General features: G+C 31.1%; 1 protein-coding gene across 1 annotated transcript; it reads right to left on the reverse strand.

The window, feature by feature from the left end:
- Positions 1-214: 214 nt before the first annotated feature.
- LOC133831321 (GDSL esterase/lipase At5g03610-like) lies at positions 215-6,039 on the reverse strand. Its single transcript, XM_062261580.1, has 5 exons — positions 5,860-6,039; positions 5,545-5,754; positions 3,084-3,358; positions 694-1,003; positions 215-606 (listed from the first exon to the last, which is right to left on the reverse strand). Exons 1-5 carry the CDS (start codon positions 5,930-5,932, stop codon positions 392-394), a joined length of 1,083 nt encoding a protein of 360 aa, XP_062117564.1. The 5' UTR covers positions 5,933-6,039; the 3' UTR covers positions 215-391.
- Positions 6,040-13,035: the final 6,996 nt, after the last annotated feature.

The following is a 13,035-nucleotide window of genomic DNA, read 5'->3' on the forward strand; positions in this document are numbered from 1 at the left end:
CTGATAAACTCTACAACTTGTTCTTCAAGTTTTCAAACTTTATAATCTCATCAACAACCTGAGATTTTATTTTACTCTTATTTTGCTCTCAATCACATTGCCATGAGGTACTAATGATATATTGTTCTAATTTGATAACGAAATAGATTTTTGTCATTTAAAAAAAAATAGAATGAGAGAACTTAATTAGGTACAATAAACGTACACAAAAAGATTAAAAAGAGCTAATTTTGCAGCCACTATCCAATTAATTAATTAACAATAATTATACAAAAAGTGAACAAATAAACAAATAAAAAGGTTTCTATTGACTGGGAAATCAAGTTATGTCATACACACATACACACGCAAACAAAAACTCTAGCACAAGGTGTAATCATCGTTAAGAGTACTAGTAGATTAGTTGGTGAAGAGTGTCCTGAAGAGCTAAATAAACAGCCTGCCAACCCTGCTGGGTGGGGTGTGCATTGTCCCAAAAGAAAGCAGACTCAGGCTTTTCGCAGATACTGTACATCTTTGTCCCATTCTCATCTACACTCCCACACGAATACTTACTGCTAGTTCCAACACAACAAGGCTTCAAAGGGTTCTCAAATTTTACAGTTCCTGCAATATATACATATATATATTAGGCACTAAAAAACATTGTCTTATAGCTATCTAGAAGAAGAAATTCTATGAAGTTTACATTACCTAATCGGTCTCCTTTGTTCTTGAATACTGACATGAAGGAAGAATAAAGATCGAGAATGAGGATGTTAGTATCTTTAGAGGTTTCGCTATTTAGCTTGGCTACTGCTTGCTGCAACAAGAGGTTGTGGAAACCGACGAGGGCATTCTGGGATCCGTTGCACTGCTGGAACGAGCTCACCACGGTGCTTGGCGGAAGACACCCCAAGGGCTCGAGAGCTGTCACTGCAATCTTCTTCACTCCCAATGCATGGATTTGTTTCAAGTTCACGTAGAGCTGGTTCACCACTGATGTAATGAACGCTGGAAAACCCTTTAGAAAAAGAAAAGGAAAAAAATGATCAATTGTACGTCTATAGAGAATTGCAAAATGCAAAAAGGTACCAATAAAAATTGGTAACCATTCATAAAGTGCCCCTCATGAGGCCTAATACTGGTGCATAATAGCAATGCTCGTCTCTAAATAGGTAAGAAAGAATATTTTGTTTTCTTTTAAAAAAAAAATAATGCTAAGAAAGGACTTTCAGCATTTATGAAAGAAAAACAGTACTCTTTTATGTATGAATAAACATGGGCAATCAATGCAAATAGTGTCGTATCCAAAATATGAATTTATTTTTTCTTTTTGTTGAGAGTATCCAAAGATAATATTTTATCTTTTCTTTGTGTGAATCGGAAACATTAATTATCAACCTAGCTTCTAGTGTATTTATATTTCTTCCAAAAATTTATTGTTATCTGACATGGATTGGTCGTTGAGACAAATAATTTAATGAAAATGTATTATATAAATTTAAATAAAGAATTGCTAAGTGTCCAAGACTTCAACAAAGAGACATTCTATTATTATTATTATTATTATTATTATTGGTATAATTTAATATTAAATTATATTTATTTAAATTTTATAAATATTATGAAATATAACCAACTAAATTATATAATCTTATATCTTATAAGACGGCAGACACCATACGGTGGTGGACACCATTTGAGGTAGCATGTGCCTTCTTGATACTCAGCAGCACTCATTTAAATATATAGAAGTTGGAATGTGACTTCTTGATACTTAAATAAAGACAACTCAAATTTATGTGTCAGTGCCAAGTTTTACCAAAGAAAAATAGATAATATATATATATATATTTAAGGGAATAAAAATAAATTTTATATCTGACATAATATTTTTAAACTGCGCAATGATTAATAATATCATGTATAGTGCTCCTTGAAATGAAAACATCAAAAGTTAGGTAATTTAATAGTACTTTGTTACTTTCTAAAAAAAATTTGTATTTTCATAAGTAAAACTGAAATATTTGTTCTTTTTTTATTTTTTGCTAGAAAAGGACTTTTGATTTAAGAAGTAAAATTGTAACATTCCCACTATTTTGTAATTACATATTCGAAAAGAGGGGAAGGGTGAGAAATAAATTTAGAAAACGATGTCAAAAAATTATAACAAATGATTTGTGTGACAAAAAAATATGTTTTTTTTAATATGTTATTTAAAAGAGGGGGAGAACTGAACTCAAGTCATTGATTAATATAGTGTGATCTATAGTATGAATTGGATAATATTATCAAAACAAAAAACAAATATAGCGTGATCAATACCCATCGTTATCTATTTGATTTTTTTTTTTCTTTTGAAGTGCTGATCAGAATTTAAGTCAGGCCCAGTGCATAGACCCACTTAAAAGGAGAACTATAATAAAATATTAATAAGCCATAATTATATATAATGCACATGTGTGTGAAAATATGATAAATAGTAATAATAACAACAAACACTTTGTCCATTCGAGAAGAAGACACTCGAACCAGACCAGGATTTTTCTAGACCAGACATATTCTACCTAACCTACTAACCAAAAACAGATGAGCATTATACATAATAAAATCAAGAAGCACATAATTATTATAATTATTATTATTCTTAAATTTTTCATTAATAACATATTAGGAATAAAGCAAAATATATACACAAAAACTAAAATAAAAAAACCTTATTTATTGTTCATAGTGGGTTTTGAATATCTATCGAATGGTGTAAGCTAAGTACTGTAAGTACTAATTAAATAGACCATGACCACAATAAGAGCATAAAAACAAAAGTTTCTATGTATGTTATCATAATGAAAATGCCATTATTATAATGAGAGCTAAGGTCAAAACCTGAACCTAAACCTAATTTTATTGACAACTTATTGATTGAGCTAGTGTGTCACGTTTTAATTGAACATTATTATCCTGTACGTACATTTTTATTTTAAAATTTGATAAAGAATGACAAGTCAAGTGCTACATTTAAAATTCAAGATGAAAAACCTCTCTAGTAGCATTATTGAATAACCTACTAATTTTATTAGCTGTGTGAGATTAATACATACCTCGGCAGTGCCGTTTCTGAAGTTATAAGCGCCGTAGTCATTGCCGGCAACAGTGACTAGGGCGACGGCGGATTGAAGGTCTTTGGGAGTGAAAACAGAGTGGTTAATGAGCTCTTTGAAGGAATCGATCTGAGCAGTCATGTTTGGGTCCATAACCAAGGTGTTGAAGACGCCGGTGCCACCATGGGCGAAGTTCATTCCATACTTCAAGTGCTTATAACCCACCACCTTCCTCCATTGGTATGGTATTGGAGACTTCACTCCCACAAACTTAGCTGATCACAAATTAAACAACCCACAATATGCAAATTATATATTAATTTAGATGTAATTTTTTCTGTTTTTTTTTAATTTGCAAAAATAAATACTTTGCATTGGCTTAAAATTAATTTTACACACTAATGAAATGTATAATTTTATACCACATGAGAATATATTTTAACCTGTGATATAGACATCTCTTTTTCTATATAATAAGTGTGTAAATAACGGAAATTCTTGATTTTAACGGTTTTTTACTCTTTGAATCTTAACTTTAACAGAATATTCTTATATTGAAGAGAATATTCTTATATTTAATGGTACTTTGTAAACACTTAAACTTAAATAAAATAAAATAAATAATTAAAAAAATTAAAATATAATATTTTTGAGATATTTTATAATGACAATTATTTAAAAATAATAAATAATTAAACAAATTAAAATAAGATATTTTTTTGATATTTTACAATAATAATTATTTTAAAATAATAAATAATTGAATAAATTAAAATATAATATTTTTAAAATATTTTACAATAATAATTATGTAAAAATAATAAAATTATATGTTTTATAACTTAAATAAAATTTAATTAAATTTAAACTTACTTATTAGAATAATAAAATATTAAACATATAATATAATTTATTGTGAATTAGCAACAAATTTTTATTTAAAAAAAACTAGTAAAAATCTTAAATTTAAAATACAGGTATAATATTTAATAAACTAGAACAAGCATAAATTTAAATATAAATAAATTATTTAATTAAAATAAGATATTTATTTCAAAATTTATATGATATTAATATAAATTTAATAAATTTTACAAATAAAACTAAACAATCGTACATATTACACGTTATTTGTATCTGGTATTTAATAATACTATGTTAATTCTTGTATTATTAAAAAGATATGGGTATAATATTATGAATTTTGAATTATATAACTCTTTGATGTTATCGGATATATAAGTAGCTGGGCAATATTTAATTTAATTTTGTTCGTTTGCTCATTTTTAATCTCACGTTTGTTTAATTTATAAAATACTTCCTATTATTTTCCCTTGACACGCTAACTTAGTTAAGAAGTGACCATATTTAGTCTTTTATTATTATTATTATTTTCAGTCAACAAAGTAATTAATTTCTTTTGTTTGCGATCGGGGAGGAAAATGCTTTTCATGATCAAAAGAATGTCGACAAAAGAAAAGTTTAAGAATGGTATTGATAAAGTTATTTAATGCTAAACTTATAATTAACTTCCAATTATTAGTCATAACAGTTGATAATGACTAATTAATGACAGAAGATAAAGTAAACCACACCCCAAAAAAAGACAGAATATGGCGCTGGAAATATCTAAGCTTTTGATTTACGAAAGCATATAAAACTTGCCGCTTTTTTAAGATTTTAATTATTTCATTATATACATAAAGCTGGATCGTATAAGGTTATGTGTATTAAACAATATTGGTTGGTTAAGGTGAAAAAGATGGAAAGTGTACAGCTTTTGTCACGTAGCCAGCGAAGACTCTAGTACTACTGATTACTTGATCAAACTCAAAAGATCGTCACTACTAATAATCAACACTATTTTTTATAAACAAAAGAAAAAGATAGTTGATCACTAAAGGGTTAATGGATTTTAAAATTGAGTATGGCTGGGACAAAGGTGGGGTAAACTGTAAAGGGATAGAGCCAGAGCCAAGCTTTGGGCAACGAAGCATGCACAATTAGACACTGAGAATAATGACCAAAAGAAATGTGTCCAAAGCTGAAGCCATCACGTGAGAAAGTAACCAAATGCATATGATGGCATAATCTGACATGATATAGTAAGAAAGAGAAACAACGAAAGAAAAAGCAGGCTACTTCTCAATCTCAATAATGCAAAATAACATATAAAACATGCATAAAATACAAGATCCACAAACACGTATAAATAATTAAATAATACTATTTTAGAGGTAAAGTGTGAAGAAGCTAGCTCAGGCATTAGAAGAATAACGTCCCACCACTAAGAAAATACTATTTTTTTTTTAAAATATATATTATTATTTGAATTAATAAACAAACAAAAAAGCATTAATTAAAGCAAGTCCATCACTTTGTAACCAAAAAGAAAGAAAGCTAAAGATAGACCACTGAAACTAGAAAAAGAAAAAGACAAGATAGAGATGAGAGTCAGTACCTAGGAAATCGGTCAAGACACGGCCATCGGAAAAACGACCGGTGGGTTTTCCGGGGAAGGTGATGCCGTAAGGATATTTCCAAGAAGTGCCTTCGGATTTTCTGTTGTTGCCGGTGTCGGAGTAAGAATCTCCGAAAACAAAAAGCTTTGTTGGTCGAAAGCTAAAGAGATGAGAATCGTGACCATGGCTGTGGGCTGAAACTACAACTCCTTTTTTTATATCCAAATTCACACACATATAAAGAAATATCAGAATAATTATCAAAGTAGTGAAACTAAAATAAAGGTGATTATTAAGTAGGGAAAGTAGTTAACCTGAGAGAAGCGACCCTAAGATAAAGAAGAAGCACTTGAAGAGAGAATTAAGGCTGAGCTTGTCTGAATCCATGTGTTTTTTTTTTTTTTGGTACACGAGAAGTAATTAAGTGTGTGTGCCAGTTTTTGGAGAAGAATGAACCAGGTTAGCTTTTTTGAACAATTTGATAAGAGGTTTATGAAGAATGAACAGATTTTTATGCCTTATTTATAGCACACGAGGTTTGAATTTCTTTTTATTTATTTTTTATTTTGGGAAATTACCTACCGTGTTGGTGACCCAGCTGTGACCAAGCTAGGTCAACGCTTGCTTTGTTTGACAAAACTATAATTAAATTGGGAAAGGAAGCCTTCCTCCGTCTAAAGCACTCCCATTATTAATTCATAACAGATACTAAAATACAAGTTGTTTTATTTTATATCAAATTTTTACCTCAGACCCAATATCAGCTTCTGTGTATATATTTTTAGGTTATTGCTAAAAGGAATGTAACAGTATATACATTTTGTGACTTTTTGTGTTTTCTAGTTTGTGAATAGTTTTTTGTGCAATTTTTTTTATAACCATGTTTATTGTAGTTTGTTATACCCAGATTTCGAGCCGTAGCAAATATGACCTCGAAAGCTGAGTTCGCATTAAATGGTCTCGTGAGGGTTAGGGTATGCTCTACGATTGTAAATCGGAGCCTGCAAAGTATGGTACAGACCTCGAATATGGTGACCTCGAAATGATCTCGATCTCGAAGGATAGCTCTGTGAGCCCCTCATCTTCAGGAACAACTTCGGAGCAGGGATCTCGAGCTCGATATGCCATCTCGAAAGAAATGTCAGCTCGGGAAGTGTCAGTGGCTCGCACAATGACGTGAAACCTTAGATGCTGAAGCCTTGGAGATACGCAATGATTACCTTGAATATCTACAAGTGTTGTAGATATGGGATATGATCCTCATTTATTGATGTAAATCCCCAAAAATCGTGGGATATTATTTAGTCAGTTATGCGTTTCCTGATCTTTGGGGAACGTTTCCTTTTATATCTGATTATTGGCATTTAAGGCCATTTATTTTTATTCACAAAAGAGTAACTACCCAAAATATGTGGGATAGTATTCTGCATCCTTCTCTATAAATAGAGAAGTCATGCACCATTGTAAATGACCGAATTTCTGATTCTTGAGAGAAAACTCTGGAGAATTCATGCTAAAGAATTGTTCAGAGATAATCTTGAGATTAATAACAGAGACTCGTGGACTAGGCAGATTTAACTGCTGAACCACGTAAAAACCGTGTGTCTGATTCGTTTGTTTGTTTTAGCCATTGTCTTTAATTGTTTACGTGCTCTCTTCTTTTATCTGTTGACGAAAAACGGCGTCAACATAGTTATTTAGAACATCCTGCAAATTTTCAAGAAATTCCGAATAATTTACAGTGTCGAAATATATGTTCAAACAGGTTGTTGCACGCGTGATTAATTTTTTTTATATGCATGGAAAATAGTCTGTTTTAGCCTAATTTTCGACACTGTAAATTATTCGGAATTTCCTAAAAATTTGCAGGATGCTCTAAATAACTATAATAATTATAGTCATACAAAAATCGCGCCGAAAACTGTTCACGAGCCGAGAAACACAAAAAGTCACAAAAGGTATACACCATAGAATTACTCTATATTATTATATTATTTAAATATTAATTTTTTAAACATTTTTATTAATTAAAATAATTAAAAAATCTAATAAATTCGGAGAGAAAAAAAAAGTGAATAGAAAAAATGTTTAGAATAAAAAAATTTATAAATGTAGAGAAAGATATAAATATATAAATGAACTCTATTTTACATCATGAGCTTAAATGATGAGACTATTTAATTATGATTTTTCAAATTAAAAAAAAAAAAACAACTCCTACAGAGCTGTTGTGAGTGCTCTTATTAATTTGGAGCTAACTAATTCTCAGTAACACAGCTGGTTTTATCCTTCGCATTTTAATTTCCCACGTCTCCCAATTTTTTACATATGTCTTAATTTTTGTAAATGTAATATAATTTGTTTAGTGTTTTAAAAATTAGGGTTTATATTGGTTGAGGTTCTTAAATTTTATTCTACATTACTTAAGTCTCCAATTTATTAAATGTATATCACATGAGTCTTTTAAGTTGAAAAATTATTTACAAAATATGTAGTAGAAAGTGGTTTATGATTCACCGGAAAGCGATTTATGACCCAATTAATAATTTTGTAATTAGCTGGGGCATAAATCGCTTTTCGCTACGTATTCTGTAAATTATTTTCTAATAAAAAATATCTATGTGATACACATTTAGTAAGGTTACGAATCTAAGTGACCAAAAATAAAATTTGGAGATCTAAATGATACTTTTTATAAAAATTAGGAATCACTACTCATATAAATCCTAAAAAAAAAGTATACTAAAAAAACAATGAGATAAAAATCATTCTTTAACTGATATTTGGTGAATTGTTTGGAAATAAAATTGAAGCTGATAAGGGAAATAAATCATCAATTAAGAGCCAAGATTAACCTTGGAAAGTATGTGTATTTATTTATATCATTTTTCTTAATGAATGAACAAATGGAAATATATATTTTTTTTATAAAAAACACTATTATTGTATTCTGATTGTCAAAATGAATAATTTTCACTTTAATTGTAAAAATAAATAATATTAAGAAAAACAAATACCAAAATAGTAAAAAATTGAGGTGCATTGACGAAATTTAAAAATAAAGTCCACTAACCTAATTTTAGAATTGATAGGTAAGCATAACCATCTTTTCAATAAAAATAAAAATCCTAGAGTTTTGTATAAAATTTGATGCTGCATGTTTAAATATTTTAGTCTAAATCAATAATAGGAAAAAACAAGATAAAAAAACAGTTAGATTCGCGTATAGTCATCGTCATTTGCTCTAGATTTCTAGGGTTTTTGGTTATGTAAATGATTAAAAATAATGATATGAAGAAGAAAATATACTCATTTTAAAAAATTTCTAGAAATGATTATTTTACGTTGTTGATTATCTAAATTACTATTTTTAATTATTTTTTTTATTTATTTAAAAATGTATGACTTTAATATAATAGTATATGTATATTAGTTTAGTTTAATTAGTTTTTATTTTAAAGTTATATTGATTCTTAAGTTTTTTATGGATTGTTGGTATATTGTTTTCCAATTAGTGTATATGTTTTTTGTGGTATGGTATATCATTTTTTTATAATATTTAGTTTCTATCTTATTATACATAATGGTAGTATATAATTTTGTATCATGGTATGTACATTTTAATGGTAGTATATAGTTTTGTTAGCACAGTATATACATTTTTTAGTAATAATTTTGTAAATTTTGTTGGTATATTATTTTTCAACTCAGTATATATATATTTTGTGATATGATATATCATTCAACAATCCATAAAAATACGAAAAAAATCAAAATAACTTTAAAATAAAAACTAATTGAACAATACCATAATATTAAAATATTTAGAATAAAATAGTAATTTGCTAAAGAACATATCTGGCAATATGTAATATTAAAAAAGTGGTTGGGCTATTTTACTACAAAATTAAAAACATAGACATTTACTTACTTTCACACACCATTAAAAATCATTTTGCACCAAGCTCCAATGGTGAAAGATAAAAGTGTAAAATGCAACATGGCTGATTTAAAATTAATATTAGCATAAATTGTGTTTTTTTTTAAAGGAAGTCATAAATTGTTATTAATATAGTTTTAGCCACAATTTATTGTATATATAATGATAAAATAATTGTGATTAAAAATACAATCAAGCACAAGAAATACAATCAAAAAAATTTCAACCGGCCCAAAACAAATAAAAAAAGCCAACAAAATTTTAACTCGCCCAATTAATACTTTTTTTTTAATTTTTATATATACACGTAGCTTATATTAAAAAAACTTATTTAAACATGCAAAATAACATTATAATTATATATTTTGATGATGAATGTTGAATGTTGATTCAATCAATTCAATGAATATTTTCTCGCAGTTAAAATAATTTTAACAATTAATTTAGAGTATTGTTTTTATAATATACATTTAAACTAAATTATAAGAAAATGAATCCTTTTTTGTTAATTTTTTAACAATTAATCTACATTAGATGGGTAAAAGTTCTTTATAATCTAACCAACCCGTTTGACGATCATCCTGCAACAAGCAAATTTTTAATGATGACATATATAAATAATCATATATTTTGTCACAACATTTTCACTTTTAATCTCAAGATTTGTCGGGACTAATAAAAGTAAAAAAGAAAAATGGAAGTGACTATATAAGCTTTAATTAAAATATACACATTCACTACTATAAAACATGTTTGTTGTTGACTAGAAACAGACAGTGAATATCTACAGTGTTATCAAGCAACTGACCTCACTGTTAGCGACGTGGTAAGACTTGTGGCATTAGTTTTACCAAACGTCGTAAAGAAATAAATACAATGCTTAAATAATTAAACTTTTCTGCTTGCGATGGTCAATTATTCCACCATTTAAATCTTGTGAGCTAAAAGAGTAAAATGGCCACAAATTAATTACAAAGAAAATCAACACAGAAATTTCTTATGACGAAATTTATGCCCCAAAACAATAAATAATTATTTCAAAATGAATTAATTGAACTAAGAAAGCTTAACAAATGCATTAATAAATATATATATATATATATATATGTGCACTCTTAATACTAAACACTATATTGAACTAAAAAACTATATTGATCATACAAAATTAAAAAAAGTTTTCGCTCTCTCGGTTGTCCTTCTTCTCCTTTGAAGTTCTGTCACCGGTAGTATTTGAGTTCGAAGTGGTGATTGTGGTCTCTTGGTCGTGCTTCGTTATGGATTCCGATGAGCTAACCGCGCTTCAATACGCTTTAGATGTTGATACGTCTGATGAAACTATTCAAGGAGATCTTGATGTGAACGTTATCTCTAAGGGGTTAGAGAAGGTCGCTCGTTCTCTTGTCGGATGTATCATTTCGGCACGTAATATACCCCGTGAGGCTGTTCTGATTTCAACTAATAATATGTGGAAGTTAAAGGGGACTTTTGAGGTTGATCTTCTCAAACCCAATCTGTTTCTCTTTAAGTTTGTTCTTGACGACGATCGTCTTCGTGTTCTGAGAGGCGGACCGTGGATAGTGGAGCACTCCTTATTGGTTTTGGCTGAACCAACTGGGATTGGTAACTACTCGGATCTGTGTTTTAATCATGTTTCTTTCTGGATTCAGTTGCATAACTTACCGATTTGCTGTCTTTCGACTGAGGTTGGATACGAAGTTGGTGCGCTTATTGGCCCTGTGATTGAGGTGGCGTCTGGTTCGTTTGGTGATCATTTGGGTCGTTTTCTCCGAGTACGGATTTCCATTGACATTACTAAACCCCTTCCCCGTGTCGTAAAGGTTGGTTTAGTCTCTGGTATGGATAAAAATCTTGTTGCTTTGAAATTTGAACATCTCCCGGACCTCTGTTTTAATTGCGGTATTATCGGGCACCCGATTAGAGAATGTAAAGCTAAGGTTTTTAGCATGAATGGGAAACCTTGCTTCAAGTATGGAGAATGGATCAAAGCCTTGCCCTCTGCGAAACATTTTGCCCCGGTTAAACGTTCTCGTGTGGTCGCTCAGCATGGTTCTGGTTCGGAACCCAGTGGTGTGACGGCAAGGGCGGCTGCTGATCCAGTTTGGAAGGAAAAAGTTCCGACTGGTTACGTGCGCCCACCACGCCCCGATTTACACCAGCATTCAGGGAAGGGGAAGGCTAAGTTTTCGGAACCTGTTGTCACAGCTGTTGCTATCCCGAAAACTTCTCCTTCTAACGGCATTGTTATTGATGAGGATAGTGTACCCGTGATTGACTGTGGCAGAAATTCTATTACTGGTAATGATAATATTAATGGGAAAAAAACTGATTTTGTGGCTCTTAAAAAAGTTATTCCTGAAGATTCTCCTCCTTTATGCCCCTCTATTTGCTCGGGTATCAATTCTCTTAATATTGGCAAAAGTTTGACTTCCTCTTATGTTAGTAGTGTGGACCCTACTGTTGAAAGTCTTCCTTTGTGGTGGACTTGAGTGGGGACACTTCCTCACGTAACATTAATTTGCATGGGGAGAAATCATTTATGCATGGGTCTATTCCCATTGAGAAGATTGATGGTGTTCCTATTATTAATTCTCTTAATAATAGTGATGCCGTTTTTGACTTGAACGGGGACCCTTCCTCACGTGCAAATAGTTTGCATGAAGAACACTCTTACGTACATGAGACTACCCCCTTCGTGATGCCAAACAGTTCAGTCATTTTTGGCTCTATGTCACAGACCATCTCTCTCCCTCCTCCTCCCTTTGCCGCTGGAAGCAAGAGACGTATACTCCCTGCCTCTTTTGGAGTTGTCACTGCTTCGCGTAGTCGCCGGGGACGCAAAGCTGGTATCCATACGGGATCCCGTAGTGATCTTTTAGCTGTCCAAAAACCATCTCGTGTGGTCAAAAGAAAATTAAAGAGCCAAGCGGAACCTCAACTCTTGAGGTCTTTGGTTGATGAGGTGTTGGTCCCTCTTTCTGTTGCTTCAGATGTTTTACCGGGAGTGGTTGACGATGAAGCTATTAACACTACCTCAACGGCGGACCTAGCGGTGGAGCTAGGCCGCCGAGCATTATGAATTGCCTCGTGTGGAACGTTCAAGGTCTAGGCCAGGACCGGACGTTCCAAGCTTTGAGTGGCCACGTTAAGAGTTTGAAGCCAGACTTTATTTTTCTGTCCGAAACTCTTAGTTCACAGTCTCAATTGGAAGTTCTTCGAGTTCGCCTTGGTTTTTGTGGTAAGATTGTTGTTGAGAAATTTGGTCGTAGCGGTGGTCTCTGTCTGATGTGGGGGGACTCTGTTGATGTTGAGCTTATCCAATTATCTAAGTTTCATATTGACGTGTTTATCCATGTTGTTGGTTCCCCTTCTTGGCGTTTTACGGGGTTGTATGGTCAACCTGATGCTAGCCTTAGGAAGGATTTCTGGTGTTTCTTGGGTATGTTGGCTTCGTCTTATGACGATCCTTAGTTGTGCGGGGGTGATTTGAACGAAATTATTATTGCTAGTGAGAAAGATGGCGCGGCGTCTA

This window comes from Humulus lupulus, chromosome 4, assembly GCF_963169125.1.
Source record: "Humulus lupulus chromosome 4, drHumLupu1.1, whole genome shotgun sequence".
NCBI lineage: Eukaryota > Viridiplantae > Streptophyta > Magnoliopsida > Rosales > Cannabaceae > Humulus > Humulus lupulus.